We start from the raw sequence: 19,515 nt of genomic DNA on the forward strand, positions 1-19,515 counted from the left end.
CAAATCCTGGGCTCTTTCTTCTGCCATGGGCTTGGACAACGGCTCTGAGCTTCAGTTTCCTTCCATGTAAATAGACTAATGGGCTGAATAGTCCTTAATGTCCTTTCATTTCTGATAAGCTTAGCTCTGTAGTTGTAGGTGCTTTCTAGGTACACGGCTAGTGGGAAAGAATTTCACTATCACTTAAGTCCCATTACTTATCCATAGTTATCCATGTTGCCCACTTATCCATAGCACAGATCCAGGCAGTGTCACTGTTACCTGTTACTCAACAGTGTACTTCTTCCCACAAATTCCAGGTTGCACATAGAATGTAGGACAGTGGCACTGACAGATTCATACCGGAACAGGTGGGGTGCTTCTCCATTTGGCCTCACCTGCCAGAATATTCTCTAGGAAATGAATAACCACCCCCCCATCCCTCTATAGGGTCATATTGATGATTGCCCTTGTGCTGGAAAGGAGCGCTGGGTAGGAAAAAATGCGTGGAACATGCAGGAGGCAAAACCCTCAGCATAGTATGATGGTTAAGGTGCTGGGCTCAGGACTCAGACTGCCTGGGTTTTCACTTCTTCCTCTGTTACTACTCTGGTGGCAGCTGCCATTGTCATCACTGAAGAGCTGGCAGTGACTGGGAATTTCCTTGTGTCAGGCCTTGGAATCAGCTTGACGCCTGTGCTCTCATTTGTCCTCACGGCAACCCTCTGAGGTGGTACTATTATTACAGTCATCAGATGAGGAAACTGAGGCACAGGGAGATCAGGAAAGTTTCCTGCGATCAAATTGCCAGCAAGTAGTAGAGCTCCACTTTGAATAAGGTCAGACTCCAGAACGCCATTTCTTAACTATGTGGCTTTATCATCCAGAAACTTTAATTTCCTTATCAAAAAATGAGGGGAACAATAGTATCTACCTTCCTGGGCTGCAGTGAGATTAAAATGAAATGTGATTGTTTATATGAAGCATCTCACAGAGTGTCCAGCACATAGCAAATACACAGTAGATGTTTATTGTTAGTGTTGTTATTGTATGATGGAAAGAATCATTTTTTAAATTTATGATGGGATGGATCCTATGATTGTGGGAAGGAGGTTACTGTTGAATAAGTGAAGGTTTCATTTATTATTTTAGGTCCTGTCTGCAGCCTCTGTGTCTCCTCTTTTGGAGCAAGACCTGTGACAATCTTCAGTGGCTTCATGGTAGCTGGAGGCCTGATGTTGAGCAGTTTTGCCCCCAATATCTACTTTCTGTTTTTTTCCTATGGCATTGTTGTAGGTAAGAAACCTGGTCACTGTAATTTTTCTAAGCTTCAAGAGTTAGACATCATTTTACCAATGTCAGCTTTATTATTCAGTTAATATACGGCATGAAAATGATAAAAAATAATTTACTTTCAATGACCACTTCACCAAAAATTACTGCCTTAGTAGCATGTCCGCCCAATGAATCCAAATATTTGAAAGGATAAATATGTTTTACCAATGCACATTATGTTCTCTTGCAAGGCACAAGAAGGTTTTTCATTTCAGCACTACACAAAAAAGGCAAAGAGAGAGGGGGGAGCATGAGACTGATAGCACTTCTCACTGACTTAGGAAGTGGTCCCTTTCATATGGCCCGTTAGGCAGGGCTCTGTTGAGTTGTGTTCTAAACATCCTGTGCTCCGAGGGCCCACAGCACAAAGTCACAGCAGAAGTAAAAAGCAGATTTTAAAACACATAATTGTTATTATTATGATTTTAAGATAAGGCAAGAGTGAAGAAAAACTGAGTGGTGGGGATAATTGATGACCCTGATTACAGGAGAGAAAAAGCAGAGGGCTCCGGGCCTGAGAGGACAGTTTTGGGGCAGAGGCCTTTGTGATATATTATACTAATTGTATTCAACATTCAACATCATCAGACTAGTCCTAGGGGCTGTTGGTAGAGAATTTGAAAAAGATGATTGCAGCTGTCAAAGTTTTTCTTAGTGTCTGAAAGAACCTAATTTTTTGACTAGTGATATTCTCTTTTTTACTTGGGACTGTTTCCTGAAGAATACATAATAGAAATAAGAACAGCTAATATGCACTGAGTACTTCCTATGTGCTTGGCTCTGCGCTGAATTCTTTATCTGACCTCAGTTAATCTTCACAAGAACTCACATTACAGAGAGGGAAAGTGAAGCTCAGAGAAGGGAAATTACTAACTGAAGCTATATAAGTAGGAGATTTGGGGTTGAATCCACTCAGTCTGACACCAGGTCCTGACCTCTTTCACATTTTTGTAACTCTTTTCGGTGCTTTTCGAACCCTTGAAGTCTATTTTAAATTTAACTACATAGTATAATACTGCTGAGACCTGAATCCCATGTTAGTTCTTTGAGAACATGCAGTACCTTTTTGGGATTTTATATTTCCTGTAGTGTTTAATACAGTTTTGGATTGTGGGTACAAATACATTAATCTCTTGTGTAAAATTTGAGAGTCTCCACTGAATGATCATTTTGCATTATTGTCTAAAGTCATAAAAATAAAAATGTAGGTATCTGTGTTTATGCATGAATATTGGATTATTCCTTTTAGGACAAATCCCTTTTTACATAGAAAATTGAACCATTATGCCATTGATACGATTTGGGCATTTCCCCCAAACTCTGGACTACACATTTAAAGTTTCATGGGATTTTCCTCTTCCACATGGTTTCAAGGTTAATTTAGGCATACAAAGTTGTTACTGACTTAAAAATTGATGAGCAGTGAGTGATACCATAGCATTTGCATTACCTGTAGATAAAAATAAATTTTTAAGAAGAAAAAATTGGCTTGCAATGTCTAAGAGTTATATGCATTTGATTGTGTTGGAAGAATACCTAAGGATATATAGAAAGAAAAAGATAATATTAACTAACTCCCATAACTAAATGTCAATTTCTGCAGCAATGGAGGGAGTTTTATCAACCTATGAAGTTATTTTGTGATTTGGCTTAAGGTGCTGGAATCTTCTGAGAACTAACTGTGCCCCCCCCCCCCCCACCACCTCCATGAATCCATGATTTTCAGTTAAGATAGGACTTGAGATTGGTCTTGGCTGGTTCTGGTGTTATAGGGCTTCCACTTGGCTTTCTCCACTATGGTAACTCTTACCCCAATGGCCAAGGAACAATGTAGAGGGTTACACCCACAACCATGAATGGGTGAGCCAATGAAATATCAGGAACTTGGACGGGTCCATGGACTCAATGGATCCATTGTGAGCCACACCTGGGCCATGATCGTGTATATTACCTGGCCCCCATATGACCGCATTCTAAAGGAAGGCCACATAAATGCTTGAGGCCCCTAGTTAACCTTGGCAGCTCATGTTTTGTGTCCACCTAGACCCAAAAGGTATCCCACTTTCCCAAGTGCACAAGTACCTATATAAATGGCCATAGTTACCTTTGGGGAAGCATTTAAGGTATTGTTATCTACACACTTGTCATAGAGTTTATTGTAATGTCCTTCCTCCTGGAATCCTGGTCTCTCCTTCACTTAATGATTCTGGGTCAGAAAATAGGCTCAGGTTTGAAGACTCTGATTTGGCAATAGGTTCTGAATCCTTGCAACTAAGTAGCAATTGTCAGCTCGTGGAGAGAGTGCTGGGTTTAAGGTCAGGAGAAGGAGATTCTGTGAGCCTGAACAAGCTTGAGGACAAATGGCTGTCCCTTATCTGTGAAGGCAGGCTGGGAAACCTACCTCACACAGGTTTTGTGAAGACCAAATAAAGTCAAGTGACATATAAATAAAAATAAGACAAATAAAAGAATTGAGTTGGATTTCAATTAATAAAAAGATCGTTCTCCCTGGTAATTATTGGGGCCTTGTTAACTACTCCTAGCCAGCAGATAATTAATTCTTATTACCATGTTTGATGTCTTTATGTTTCTTTCTTTCTTTTTTTTCATCGGTAGGCTCATAGTCCAGGGCTTATTGAATATTTCTGGGATAAATAAATGAGATGATACTGAACAGTAATACTTCCATTCTGTCATCATTTAGAATAGCCAGTTGAAAAGGCAGTGACAGGAAATTATTACGGTCTACACTCATTTTCCTTTTTGTATTGAGTCCCTTAGAAAAAATAAGAAAGAGTCACTTTAATGATAATATTAATTGAGCACCAGTTCTGTGCAGAATTGTATACTGAGCATTTTCATTTGCCTAGGATGAGCTAGATGGTCTCTTAAGAGGGACAGTATGTGGAGGGAAGGAGCAAACACCAAGAGGCAGGCTCTGGGGTCCAACCATGTGGGTTAACCTTGTGTTATTCACTTGCCAGGTGTGGTGACTCCAGGCAAGTTACTTAGCTTCTATTTTCTCATTTTTAAAACTGAATGTAATAATGACATCCACTTTCGGGTTTTGTGAATTGAGGAGGTAAGGCAATAAATATTAGTTAGCACAACCGTTAATATTAGTTTTGTGACCTTGGAAAATTATTTAATCTCTCTGAACTTCTCTTTTTTTTATTGAATGACTGCACGAGGCTATTGTGCCTATTTGTGAGAAGCACAGGAGGTGTTTCATACATCCCTTCCCTTAAATTCCTTTCTGTACACTTAGTTCAAGACCACAGCAGCAGTTTTTTGCTCCCGAGGAAGCTTTATGGAATCAGCAATATTTGTATAACAGCTTAAGAAGATAGAAAAAGAAATTAAAGCTTTTTCATATGTTTAATTATAATACAAAATATCAAAAAGGATACCAAAGTGTATCAATGGGCATAATTCTGTTTGACCACTTAATTGATGTTTTACAAAGGATCATCTTGAAAATATGATGTTCTCTTGTTCAGTTTTTATAGCTAACATAAAAAGGCCATTTCCCCCTTCTCAAGTGACTGCAAGCCGCACTGCCAAACCTGGGGATTCAGGCTTCTATTTTCTCAATTGCTTTACTAAACCAAGAAAAAGAAAGTGGGGTGCAAGGTGGGGGTGGGAAATATGTGCTGAATGAGTTGCTCAAGTGTCTCCCTAATAATTTCTTCTTGCTTTTCTGAAAAGCGTAACTCAAAATCAATGTCTTTTGTCTCTTTTCCTCAGAGTATATTGTTTTTTAGGTACCTAGTTAGTATTTTCTTACTATTCCTTCTTGGTCTTTGGAAAAATTCAGTTTTCTCTTCCATCGTTTTCATGGTAATATCTGCGTATGTAGTGAATCTGCTCAGCTTATTGAGATCGGGGAGGGAAGAGACCATGTTTGCAGACAGTCTGATTCTCCTGCTCAATTACAGCAAATGAGATCAAGGTCATTTCTTGAAGTTCATTTTAGCAGTTAGAGTTTTATAAGCCTTTTTGTTTTGTTTTGTTTTGTTTTTAATGGTTATATCATTAAAGAGAGTCCTTTTATCTCTCACGGATGCTCAGTTGTAATAAGGAACTATGATTTTCTAATTAGTCTGAGGCTGTTATCGACATAATGCCATAATGCTCAGGTAAAAAGTTGGTTAATGGTTATTTTTTAGAACTTGCTATATTCCAGGCACAGATACTGAATCTTTTACATTTTTTTTTAAAGATTTTATTTATTTAGTGCCAGAGAGAGCGAGAGAGCACAAACAGGGGGAACAGCAGAGGGAGAGGGAGAAGCAGGCTCCCTGCCAAGCGGGGAGCCCGATGCTGGGCTCCATCCCAGGATGCCGGGATCATGACCTGAGCTGAAGGCAGATGCTCAACCATCTGAGCCACCCAGGCACCCCAATCTTTTACATTTTTTATGTCTTTTAATCTTTACAGCTATCTCGTGAGATTGTTTTAAAGATAAAGAAACTAAGAAATAGAGTTTAAGTAAATTCTCAAGTCCCCCAAGTCGCCCCGCCAGTGAGAGATAGAGCTGGGATTTGAATCCAAGCCTGCCTGATTGCCAAGCCTGTGCTCATAACTAGTCAATGTCATGTTCAGAATATTCATGCTCAGCTACAAAAGTCAGAGACAGTTTATTAAAAACACTAGCCAATCGCTTGCACTTTTAAACTCTTCATGCAGATGTTTGAAGCCAGCAGCATAAAAGTACCTGCATTTGGATATGCTAAACTTATTTATCTTTTTTGGTGCCTTAAGTTACCTTCCCACGGTTTCATTTCTAGAAGTAGGTATTTCTGGAACGCTATATGTAATTTCTTATCCTAACCTTTGGTCAGAATAATAAATCATCTTGGCTCAACTATTCTAAGAGGTGGTTCAAATACTTGCTTTAAAACATACAGAAGGGGAATTCTCCCAAATAACTGAGACAGGTCCCCACACTACAGTGACCACTGTCCTGGTTTGCCCAGGACTAATGGGTTTTCTAGGATATGAGACTTCTAGTAGCCAAACCGGGGATGTCCTGGGCACTGGCCCTCCCCCCGACCGCCACACAGTATCTGGATTCTGTAGCCTCACCATATTGCTTCTTAAGATTGCCATGTTAAAATGTACTATTACTAAAATGTTTCCTTTTCATAAAAGTAATACTGCAGGGAGAAGTTTTCATATATAAATGTTGGGGCTTGATATATATCTATTCAGTTACACGCAAAAATGTGTATATGATGGAAGGCTATTTAAAAAAATTCATAGACATTTTCAAAAATACATACACAATTTCAGATGTTATATTGCTCGTCTTCCTAAAACAGATCAGACTTCCACTTTTCATGCTTTTATTCACATGCTGGTTCTTTAGAAATGCTTGCTTTATTTATTCTAAATTTGAAGCATTTTATAATATCAGAGGGTTTTACTTCAGTTATATTTTCTTCTCTTAACTCTCTTATCAGTTTAATTGCTCTAGGTATTTTTTTAGTTTATAGATAAGGATTGAGAAAAATGAGAAAATGAGGAAGTTTAGTGTGATTTGCCCAAAGCGTCATCCTATAATGCATAGAAGTAGCAAATTAGTTCTATCTTTTTTCAAACCATATAATTCTGTCTTCCTACTGATGTTATCCTAGTAAATTAATTATTGTGAAAGAAAAAAATCTTTAATATTTTTTGAGCTAAGATTTAGTTTCTGGCTAAAGTAAAAAGTAAAAAAAATCAGTATCATTGAAGTGGGGAACAGATATAAAGAAATTATTTAAAAATACATGTACACACACATACATACAGAGTGATTGTGTTTGTTATATGTATAGAGACACAGATAGGAAGAGAAAAGATGCAAAAACTCAAATGAGGTTTATGGGAAAAGGTAGTAGACTAACTTCTGTGGGGAGTTCATTCAACAGATTTTAGAAACACTCTGTGCCAGGCTCGGACCTGGAACCAGGATACTTGGATGAATAAGGCACAGCCTACCTTCAGATGGCTCATTGTCTAGTTGGGGGAATAAACTTGTAAATTTGCAACTTGTAGCACAGCAAAATAAGTGCAATAATAAAATGAAACCAACATTCCGTGCTGGTGTAGTATGTACCTGTGGGGGAGGGGGTGCTGAAACAGATTTCATGCAGGAGTTCATGCTTGAGCTGAGTCTGGAAGGACAGGTAGGATGCAGTCAGGTAAGCATGGGTTTCGAAGGGGAGTGGGGGGGGGTGGAAGGAGGACACTACAGGTGCTCAAATGGTATGATAGACCGTGGATAAGAGTGTTTTTACAGATATTTGTTTAAGGACTGCAGAAGTCATGTGGATAGGTGCAAATACCTCAAAGCATGGTGTGCACGAAAGGCCGGATGACAAAATGTTTTTATACGGACTTGACTGTAGGAGTGTGACATAATGAGAATTGTATGACAGCAGCTTAGAAGGTAGATTGATGGAAAAAGAAAAAAAAAAGAAGACAGATTGGTAGGAAAAGTACTGGAGGCTCGAGACAGTGATCAGGAAGGCAGAATTCATCTCAGAAAAGATGAGGTGGTGAACGGAGCCAGGGTGGGGCAGAGAGAGAGGGAGGTTAATAATTTAGGTAGTGGGTGTACTAAAGAGCTTCTGTCTGGTTTGGTGGGAAGAGATGAGGGAAAAGAGGCCTCTGAACTTGTGGTCTTGCCCAGAGGTGTGTGAAATGGAACATAAGGTGTGGAAAGGAAATGTCAGAACATGTAAATAAATTTAGCTTTTACCTATCTAAGTAAAGGAAAACAATAATATTTTACTAATGTTTTTGCTTTGAATTGCTAGTAATATAGGTATTTAGTTTAAAAATTATACTGCAGGCTGATGCTCAGAATTTTTTTCACTGATAGGAGTCTGATTAAAAATGATTGGAGACCAAGGGATGCTTTAAGACAGTGGTTTCCAAACTTTATAGTCTTGGGACCCTTTACACTCTTTTATATAGGACCCCAAGGAACTTTTGAATATATGGATTATACTTATAGATATTTATTCTGTTAAAATTAACTGTATTAAAAGCTGAAAAATTTGAAAATATTTGGTTAGTAATTCATTTAAAGATAATAACAAACCCAGTACATGACAACATAAATAATGAACTTATTATGAAGAATAACTCTATTTTCTAAAAGAAAAACAATTTATGGAAAAGAGCTGCATTATTTCACAGTTTTGCAAATCTCTTCAGTGTTTGGCTTCTTAGAAGACTTCTGGATTCTCATACCGGCTCCATATGCAGTCTGTTGCAATCTGTTTTTTTGATTGAAGTGTATGAGGTAAATATTGTCACACACAAAGATGTAGTTGGAAAAGGGAGGAGTTTTTAACAGCCTTTTCATGTAATTGTAGATATTCTTCTTTGATACTATACCAAAACTTGATGTGTGATGATTTTCCAATGTTAATTATAATATGAAACCTGGTACCACATCAATATACTTTTCACACTCTGTTATATTAAACCCAATTATTTATTCTGCACTTTGCTTTTTCTTTTTTTCATTTCTTTTTTTTAATTTATTATTATAATACCTAACCTTTATTTTTTCAAATTTTTATTTAAATTCTGGTTAGTGAACGTACAGTGCAATATTGGTTTCTGGAGTAGAATTCAGTGATTCATCACTTACATACAACAGCCAGTGCTCATCACAAGTGCCCTACCCATCACCCATCTAGCCATCCTCCACACACCTCCTTCTATCAACCCTCAGTTTGTTCTCTAGAGTTAAGAGTCTCTTATGGCTTGTTTTCCTCTCTCCATTTTTTTCTTTTCCCCCTTCCCATATGTTCATCTGTTTACTTTCTTAAATTCCACATATGAGTGAGATCATATGGCATTTGTCTTTCTCTGACTGACTTATTTCACTTAGCATAATACTCTCTAGCTCCATCTACATCGTGGCAAATGACATATTCTGCACTTTGAATAGATCTTCATTCAAGCCTGATTTTGTAATATCATGAATTGGTTATTTGAAAAATATTGGTTCACTGAGTTATGAAAGAACTTATAAACATTGTTAAATTTCATTATACAACATCAAAAATCACTTTTGTTACTATCACCAACAGACTCATCAGAAAACCTTTATATATTAGGAAGCTGGCTAAATTCATGGTCATGGATACAAGTTTTCTAGAATTCTATTTTTTTCTGGAATATTTGGATTTTATCATTGGTAACAATTATTGCCAGTTGTCTCCCTTCTTAGTTTGTTTTCAAAAAGATGTCTGCCAAATACCCAAGTCTGAGTAACCATAGTTTGTCTGTATTCTTTTACATACAAACAGGGTTACACAGGAGAAGAGGGGCTATTTGAGCTGGCTACTGAAACAATTGCATAAGGGCTTTTCCTTGTAACAATTGTTGTCATCAAATGAAGCATTTAAAAAAAATTTTGTTTGTTTTTATTGTGAGTAGGTGGTTATGTAGCATAACTTGATACCAAAGTTTGGTACCAATACCTTGATTTGGGCTAAGGCCCTTGTGGTTTGACTCACCATCTCTTTTGCTCCCTCAGTGTAAATGTAAACATGGTGAAAAAAAAGCAGAGATCATGTTAGTGTTACAGCAGTCCCCCCTTACCCATGGGAGATAACAGTCCAAGACCACCAATGAATGTCTGAACATGCATAGTAATGAACCCTATGTTTTCTCCTATATGTACACACCTATGATAAAGTTTAATTTATAAATTAGGCACAGTAAGAGATTAACAACAATTGTTAATAATAAAATAGAACAATTATAACAATATACTGTAATAAAAGTTACGTGAAGTGGTCTCTCTCTCAGACCACCTTGTTGTACTGTACTCACCCTTCTTGTGATGATGCGAGATGGTAAAATGCCTGAGTGATGAGACCAAGTGAGGTGAATGACGTAGGTGCTGTGACCTAACGTTAGGCTACTACTGACCTTGGGACCATATGTCAGGAGGATCATCTGCTTCTGGACTGCAGCTGACTGGAGGCAGCTGAAACGATGGAAGGCAAAACTGCGGATAAGTGGGAGACTAGTTAAGACTATGAGGAAAATAGTTGTGACTTTATGGACTCTAGGAAAGATCTTGGAGATTCTAGGGAACCCTCTGTAATAACTTCCAGTTTAAGGTCAGCCTGATACAGATGTAGGAAGGCATCATGCTAACTTTTTCAAAAATTTAAGGAGAAAGCATTTCAAGTTTCTGTGACATCAAAAAAAAAGTGAAATAAACTTAATGGCCTTGAAATAATTCTTAAAAATGCCTTTTTTTGGTCTCAGACTAAAAGTTTAAAAGTTGCTTCAACTTTTCTGACATTGACATTTAGCAATCCGAAATGTCTTTTTTTTTTTTCTTGTCTCTAATGCCTAACATTTGACAGAGCCCTGACAACCAAATCACAGAAAAGGAAATTCATTCGCCCTCCAAAGGCTTTCTGATGTATAGTCTCAGCTAAGGGTGCCATTTTTTGGTTTGGAAATTGATTGTTTAAAAACAGTTTTATTTTATATCTTGAAGTGTCCTATATTACACATAGTAACTGTATAAATCAATCCAACTCATGTTTTAGTTGATGAGATATTTTTTCCCCTTAAATCATATAAAAGGGCACTTTATTTTAAAAAAGTTTGCTTAAAGTGTAATTGTTTTAGTCTATCTCATTTCTTTAAGAAGACTTTTTATGGAATCACAGATGATCCTCTGGGTCTTAAGTTGTTTAAAATGTTAATTTCCTAAAATAGTTATGCAGTATATTTGTGAAGCCCATGTATTCTTTCTAATCATAGTTTAGGTACCAATTAAAAGTAATGAAAATGGTCTTAACTCATTTAATGGACCACGGTTAAAATCCAGTTTTTTAAACTATGGCTATGTGTTTGTTATAGAATGATCCTCAAGAGCAGATAATATTGCAGAGGAAAGGCAAAAAGCCATGAGTTAGAAGCCAGAGGAAAATTTTATGAAAAACAAAGTGGGTTTATCAGGTGCTAAATAGGAAAGAAAAGATTTAAGCTAATAAACAAAAGCCTTGGAGAAGATCTGGAGATAAATATTGTCCTTGGTTCTCAAGAAAGGGAAATTTAGTAATGTACCTTTTTTTAATTATAAAAGAATTTCAATCTACAGAAAAATAGAGAATCATATAGCAAATAGCTGTATGTTCCACTTAAACTTAACAGTTGTTAATATTTTATTGTATTTGCTTCCTTTTTTTGCATAGATATTTTAAGCTAAATTAAAGACATTTTACTCCTAAATAGGGTAGTTTGCATCCCCGAAAGAAAAAAACTTACAAATATATATTTTACTGTGATGGGATGATCTGAGAACCCCAGAGGACCTGTGGGGGGGTCTTTGTCTTGTAGACTGGGGTGTGCAAACTATAACTTCTCACAAAATAGCTTGGACCAGTGAAGGGAACTTTCTCAAATTGTTTAGAGCACTTTGAGGAGGAAGGGACACTGAATTCAGGGCAAGGACTTGGAAGAGAGACAGAAAGGGCACGTTTGATTAAATTTTACTATTTGGTGACTTAACCATTTTCTTTATCTGCCCGTAATGTCTTGATTTAAATTTGCATTATTTATTCATGCTTCAGAAATTGGACTTTTTTTTTTTTTACTTGAGCCCAACCTTAGGATGGGTGTGGAGTAAGAACTGAGCCTACCCAAATATGTTCATTGGAGCTGCACACCTGACATCTAAAGGACCCAGGAATCCATGCTCTGAAGAGTTCTGGCCAGTCAGAAACAGAACGGCTTACTGGAGATACTTAGTCTTTTTTGTTTTTGCATTGAAGTACTATAGTCTGTCTTATTTATGCAATGTCTTCTTATGTTTAGGACTCGGATGTGGTTTATTATACACGGCAACAGTGACCATTACGTGCCAGTATTTTGACAGCCACCGAGGCCTTGCCCTTGGCCTGATTTCAACAGGTACATTTTCAAAATAAGTATAGCATTGTCACTATCCAGCCTTCTAATCAAAGTCAAAAGTTACCAAACACAGATGTTTAACCAACCACTTCCCAGCTCCCACTTAGGGAGCACAAGTTTTTACTCTAGCCCAAGAAGGAAATGTTATTTTCCACTGTGAATAAGGGTGTAGCTTCCAGAAAATCCTAGGATACATATACGAAAAATCTGGGGCATTTGATGACCAATATAATAAAGGAAAGAAAAGCTTATGGGCCCAGTCGAGTGAGTCACAAGCTGGTGAGAGCTTTACTAAAGAAGCAGAGTGCACTTATGTGAGGCACCTTCTCTCTGGGAGAGGTAGGAGAAATGCCAGGAAAGTGGGGACCCCAGGGCTCCGTCAGGAAGCTTGATGCCGACATTTCACCATCTCCATTTACTGCTAAGTGTACAGTTTTTTCTCAAGTCCTGATTTATGAATGCATCTCCCTGGCCATGTGCATATCCACATGACAGCTGTTGACTCTTGTTCTTCCTTTAATAATCAGGAGATAATCACTGCGGGGAAATGTAAATAAAAAAGCCTTCTGGACTTCCTCTGATGTTTTAAAGTGGCATTGCACTTTTCAGATGGATTTTTTCCTAAGCTGTTTAGGGAACTTATCAAAGTTTTCTGTGGCCAATATTTTATGAGTTTGCTTAGGAGACAGAGATGTCAAGTTGCGTAAAAGCTGTACGTTTACATACGCTACTTACTCGTTAATGAGCCCGTAGTCCTGGGAGGTCAGATTTCCAGAGAAACCGAGTAAGTTCAATGATCTTTCTGGCAGCAGAATCCAAACTAATGTTTTATTCCTGAGGCCAACCCAGTGGCAACAAAGTGATTCCAGATTGAATTAAATGGAGCGGGATATTTACCAAAGGTGGTAAAAGGAAGCATTGCCAGGTGAGAAATGTGAATCATGGTCTAAGAGGAGAAAAGACAGGGCCAGAGTCTGAGGACACGGCTAGGCTGAGGCAGAACTGGGAGAAGAAATAGCAAAAACAGAAGACAGAGAACCCAAAGCAGTTGGAATTTTGTTCAAAGAACCTTACAGGATCTCCTGCAGGTGTGGGAGAAAGCGTGAGGGTAAGCATGAGCTTAAAGGACAATAGGTCTTACCTGCACTCTGTTTTTGTGAGGCATTGTAATGTAGCAACAAGCCCAGACCCCGGACCCAGAAGAGCTGGTTTTGAATCCTACCTGTGTCACTCACTTGCTGTCTGGTGACAGACAAGTTATCTAACCGTTCTGTTCAGTTAACTGTTGAGTTAAGCCTCAGTTTTCTGAACTGTAAAATGGGGATAATAGTACTCATCACATCAAGTTATTGGGAATATTAAAGGAACATATGTGTAAGGCACATAGCAAGGGCTCTAAAACATGGAGTATTGTAATTATGACCTAGGTTTCCCATAATGTCCAAATTCATGTATGCTGACGATGCCAGAAATTGTATGCTGTATGCTTTCACTCGGTCTAGAAAGGAGGGCATAAGCCCCAATGGATCGACTCTGGACAGTTAAGATTTGGCAGAATTAAGGAGTTTTTAGTTTCAACTCACAGGGAGCTCAGTGAGGCAAAATTAGGTAGAATCATGGATCTACTTAGTCCTTTTGGGCTGTGATAACAAAGTGCCATAGACTAGGTGGCTTATCTACAACAGAAATGTATGTCTCTGTTCTGGAGCCTGGGAATCCGACATCAGGATGCTGGCATGGTGGGGTTCTGGTGTCAGACCTCTTCCAGGCTGCAGATTGCCACTTTCTTGCTGTTTCCTCACATGGTGGAAGGGGAGGGGGTCTCTCAGGGGTCTCTTTGATATGGGTGCTAATCCCATTCATGAGTACTCCATGGGCTCATGACCTCATCACTCCCCAAAGGCCCCACTTCCTAATACCATCATGTTAGAGGTTAGGATTTCAACATATGAATTGGGGTGGGGGCACAGACATTCAGCCTGTAGCATCCACATTCAGTGAAAGATGACAAGCAAAACAAAACTCACAGCAGAATTTTTTAAAAATTGAAAAGAAACCAAAAATCAAAATATGTGAAATATTGTGACCTCACTGAAAAAAAGGAACATGGGCATGAAACAAAGATTTTTGGTAAGTGATCTTGTTCCATGGTGAACAGGGGTTGTTAACTAATGTCCACAGGCCAGATCTGGTCTACTGCCTGTTTTTGGAGAGCTCATGAGCTAGGAATGATTTTTACATTTTTGTATAGTTAATACAAAAATCAGAATAAGGATGTTCTAGGGCATATGAAAATTATGTGCAATTAAAAATTCAATGTCCATAGATAAAGGTTTATGGGAATATAATCCTGCTCCTTCCTTTACCAGTCTTATTTGGCCGATATTAATAATGGTTGTTCTGAGAGTCCCAAATTATAAGAGATTAAGATTGAACAGCTCCCATTTCCTTTTTAGGTTCAAGTGTTGGACTTTTTATATATGCTGCTTTGCAGAGGTTGCTGATTGAGTTCTATGGGCTGGATGGATGCCTGCTGATTGTGGGTGCCTTAGCTTTAAATATATTAGCCTGTGGCAGCCTGATGAGACCCCTCGAGTCTTCTGATTGCCCTTTGCCTGAAAAAACAGCTCTGGAAAGTGGACCAGCTCGATACTCCATTTACAGTGAGAAAGAAAAGGACCTGGAAGAGAACACAAACATTCTTGGAAAGAGCTATGGTGCTGAGGAAACATGCAAGAGCACCTTGGCCAGTGGTGGCCACAAACAGGAGAGTCTACTTCATAAAAACCCAGCAACAGTGGCGCATGCAAAAGAGGCTGAAACGTACAAAAAGAAAGTTGCAGAACAGACATATTTTTGCAAACAACTTGCCAAGAGGAAGTGGCAATTATATAAAGACTACTGTGGAGAAACTGTGGCTCTTTTTAAAAACAAAGTATTCTCAGCCCTCTTCATTGCTATCTTCCTGTTTGACATCGGGGGATTTCCGCCTTCTTTACTTATGGAAGATGTGGCAAGAAGTTCAAATGTGAAAGAAGAAGAGCTTATTATGCCTCTCATTTCCATTATTGGTATTATGACAGCAGTGGGTAAACTCCTTTTAGGGATACTGGCTGACTTCAAGTGGATTAATACCTTATATCTTTACGTAGCTACCTTAGTAATCATGGGCCTGGCCTTGTGTGCAATTCCATTTGCCAAAAGTTATGTCACATTGGCAATACTTTCTGGGATTCTAGGGTTTCTGACTGGTAATTGGTCCATCTTCCCATATGTGACCACAAAGACTGTGGGAATTGAAAAATTAGCCCATGCCTATGGGATATTAATGTTCTTTGCTGGACTTGGAAATAGCCTTGGACCACCAATTGTTGGTAAGATGTTCCTTAAAGTCAGTCTATTTTCCTGTTCTTCTTTGTAACATCCCTGGATATAGAAATCCAGATTGTAATAGTAGCACAGATTAGCACAAAATAAATCTGCATAGATGTCTCCTGGTAATGATTTATTCATAATCACTTTGATATAGTTGAAAAGGCCAGTATACTTGCTCAGGGATTTGTGTTCATTTTTTATTTGGGAGAAACTCAAAATGCCTGTTTATCGTTGTCCAAATTATTTGGGAGGTTCTTCTCTGCAGACTCCCAGTAGTCCGCTCTAGAGTACATGGGGTAATTAATATATATCCCGATCCTTACTGTATCAAAGATTGATGAAATTAATGGAGGATGGGCTTCCCCTTCATACGATTTCTATCAAATTCACTTATTTCTTACTGTCTTTGCAGGTTGGTTTTATGACTGGACCCAGACCTATGACACTGCGTTTTATTTCAGTGGCTTCTGTGTCCTGCTGGGAGGCTTCATCCTGCTGCTGACCGCCTTGCCCTCCTGCAACACATGCAACAAGCTGCTGCCCAAGCCGGCTCCATCAACCTTTCTGTACAAAGTTACCTCTAATGTTTAGAGGAATATTGGAAGGCACTACAGACTTTTCTCATAGCAAAATTTCACTGTGGCTGACTCTGAATGAAAATTTTTTTTTTTAACAAATCCTATTCTCTATGTACTGTATATGTAGCTTCTATCTCCTGTATATATTTTTTCCCCTTTTTTTCTTTTTCCAAGAAGTGGGACTCATTACTCATGAGTTCTTGATGATGTAAAAATTTTGGCCTACCTCGGAAGGCTTTCTCTGTGTAAAGAAATATAATTTCTCTGTAGGCTCCATTAGTTCCACTGCAAGGCACCTAGAGGGGGCTCTTTTATTTTAAACCCGATGCAGGCAGCATGATGAGCTATATGTGAAGGCCACTAGGGACTAAATCACTCTCTTCTCTATGTTAGACTGGCTGGTACATGAAAACAGTTACTAAAATGGCATTAAGAATTGCAGTGGAGCAAGCCGATCTTTTTTTTTTCAAAGATATTTTGAATTACAGTCACTAGTTTTCACTATTTGATTTTATTTCCCTTGAGGCAGCACCCTATGTTCAGACCCACTGTGCTTAAATCGTTTCATTTCCTAAGGTGTTTGCTGAGAGGAAGGCAGTCTCCAAACAGGGGCATTCATCACAGCCTTGCTCATGGTCGGCTGCATAACCCCACTCACTCTTCTCTGTCAGCATCCAGTCAACTGATGTTTCCCAGGAAGTGCTGATTTCCAGGAAGTGCTGATTTTACCTGTTTCCAAATTGGAAATGCGTAAACCATTCCGTTCTGGCAAATGGGCAACGTCCCTTTGCTTCGGCCACAGTGGGAATGAATTGCAAATCCTTGCATAACTTCTCAATGAACCGTTTATTTGGTACTATCAGATTTTACCTGTATCAAATTTTAATTCAAGGGCAGAACTAAAACGTGTGTGTGTGTGTGCGCGTGTGTGCACGTGTGTGCGTGCGTGTATGTGTGCGTGCATGTGTGTGTGCATGCATGTGTGTGTATGTGTGTGTATGTACTCCAAGTCTGTGTGGGACATGGAAAGAGAAAAAGGCAATAAGACATTCATACCCTGATCCAAGTTTATTCAATCATATAAAAATTTTTGGAAGAAAATCAATGTTTAATAAATGGACATTTTCCTAAAGAAATATTTTTTAACTTTGCTATATGATAGAATCTGCTAGATCTTTTAAAAAATATAGTTGCCTGAGTGCTACTCTTAGAGATTTTAATTCTGTAGGTGTAGGCTGTAGGCCAAGCATCAACATTTTTAGGGAACTCTTCAAGGAATTCTGACAATAGAGCCGTCGAGAATGGCTGTTATAAGACTGGCAATAGAGAAAGAGTCATTCTCTTAAATAAAAAACAAAAAAGCAATAAACCATTGAGGTGAGGTGTTTTTAGAAATAGCCAACTGTGGTTCTTTAAATAGGACGCACTCTTCTTATTGTGCCAAAATTTTCTTTTCATTTCTTTTGAAATATGTAAGATTTTATACTTCTATGTTGCCTTTCTTGGAAGGCGCCTAAAGCACTTTATAAGCATGAAGCCCCACCACACCTCAGTGAAGTAGGTAAGTACTACTTTTCTATGGAGTAAACCTGGAGTGTGGGGGAATTTCATAACTGAGTTAATCCTACTCAATAATGCAATAATGGGGCTCCAAAGTGCCTTGGACTTCTACTCCATACTCAGACTTCTGGAAAGTTTTCTGTACCTCATTCTTTAGTTACTGTCAAGGTTAGTAAATAAAAGAAGTGACATTTTAAAAATTTAAATTAAATGTTTTTGTATTGAAAGTTCCTTTTTGCCAATATTATATTCAGGAAATCCTATAACCTGAAAAATTTAACTTTCACAACATCCCCACATTCATCAATGTTGATAATTGTCCAAATGCATCTTCACTCTGTCTACTAATGTCAACCAGTGTGTGCATTTTCCATTGTCTAGGGAATGAATTTTATGTTACAATAAAATATTTTTTTGGTTTGTTTTGCATTGGTTTGGTTGCTTTTTCTCTTCTTAGCCACCCTCCTCCCCCAAATTGCAGTGACATTTCACTTGAAATGTAAAAAAAATTAATTACCACATGTTCACTTCAGACCCCAGAATTTGCTGACTGGACCTCAACACATTCAAGTCAATCTGCTGAACTATTTTGACCATTGCCTTCCAAAAAGCTAACATGTCAATCCTACAGAATGATGTTGGCAGTCATTAATGGAATTCTTAATATGTTCTAGGCACATTATATTATTTATCTTTCATTATAGCCCTGTGAGGTGGGGATTATAGTCTTCATTGTATGGTACAAAACATAATTGTCATGATATGGACAACATATATAAGTAGCTTCCAAAAGCAAAATGAAGAAAGTTTCTAGTAAACCCTCTGATTTTTAACACGGCTAGGAAATGGGGCTTGGGTGGGAGGGCTGCTGTAAAGCCAGTCCTTTAGTGAATAGACAAGTCATGTTTATGTAAATAATTATTCAATTTTGCCCATTTCCTAAGAATTAACATTTTTTTTAAAAAGTTTATGTATCTGTGTCAGGGGCTGAACTCATGATCCCGGGATTGAGAGTCACCTGCTCTTCCGACTGAGCCTGCCAGACACCCAAGAATTAACATTTAAAAACACACTTAATGAAATTATAATTGATTAGAACATAATCTTTCTTTTGCGACTGAAATGGTATTTTGTAACCTTCTAAGTGCCTGGGACTTTGTTAAACGCCCCTGCTTCCTCCTTTCGGCCTTCTGCCTCACTCTGTCTCTGATAAGCCTCCCAGGAGCCCGTTGCTGAATTAATTTTCTCTAGGGTGACCAGGTCATCAAGAGAGAAGTTTCAGCCACCACCTTTTAAAAGCCCCGTGAGGAACGGTTCCCAGGAACCAGGAGTCGCAGCGCTGGGAGGTCATGACCGTGGGGGCTGTCAGTTATGTTGTGCTGGCTGGGAAAGTCCCCTGACCTCAGAGAGCCTCAACTTCTAGCAATCAGTCTGGGATTATCTTAACTCGCAACGTTCTGGGAAATAAAGGAGAGCTCTCTTTTGAAGGAAAGAACGCCTCATTTTTTCTCTTACTTAGGAGCATTATTTTAAACACATCAAGTACACAGTTTACATTAGCAATGCCATACAATTTCTCCCTCATTAATAATGATCCTGGGGGACCTTTTGCTCTGCAGTCAAGAGTGTCTGAAGGATGCCGGTTAATGAAATGCCTCTTTGAGTCAGGAGTCTGACTACAATCAGTTAAAATGATCAGAGATGGATACATGGATAATATTCAGAGATGCGGTACACATAT

At 38.4% G+C, this 19,515-nt stretch overlaps 1 protein-coding gene across 5 annotated transcripts in view; it reads left to right on the top strand.

Annotated features, from left to right (window-relative positions):
- Window positions 1-18,201, top strand: part of SLC16A9 (solute carrier family 16 member 9) — a 48,483-nt gene extending 30,282 nt beyond the window's left edge. For 2 of the 5 annotated variants that reach the window (XM_073886195.1, XM_025850335.2), the window contains exons 3-6: window positions 1,132-1,275; window positions 12,166-12,261; window positions 14,718-15,635; window positions 16,049-18,201. In XM_073886195.1, coding sequence (XP_073742296.1) covers window positions 1,132-1,275; window positions 12,166-12,261; window positions 14,718-15,635; window positions 16,049-16,227 — 1,337 coding nt within the window. In that variant the 3' untranslated portion in view covers window positions 16,228-18,201. The remainder of the gene's footprint in view (window positions 1-1,131; window positions 1,276-12,165; window positions 12,262-14,717; window positions 15,636-16,048) is intronic. The other 3 variants (XM_073886196.1, XM_073886197.1, XM_073886198.1) reach the window with 3 other exon arrangements.
- The last annotated feature ends 1,314 nt before the right edge of the window (window positions 18,202-19,515 follow it).

This window comes from Callorhinus ursinus, unplaced genomic scaffold, assembly GCF_003265705.2.
Source record: "Callorhinus ursinus isolate GAN/ISIS: 27379988/994484 unplaced genomic scaffold, GSC_fseal_2.0 scaffold69, whole genome shotgun sequence".
Taxonomy (NCBI): Eukaryota; Metazoa; Chordata; class Mammalia; order Carnivora; family Otariidae; genus Callorhinus; species Callorhinus ursinus.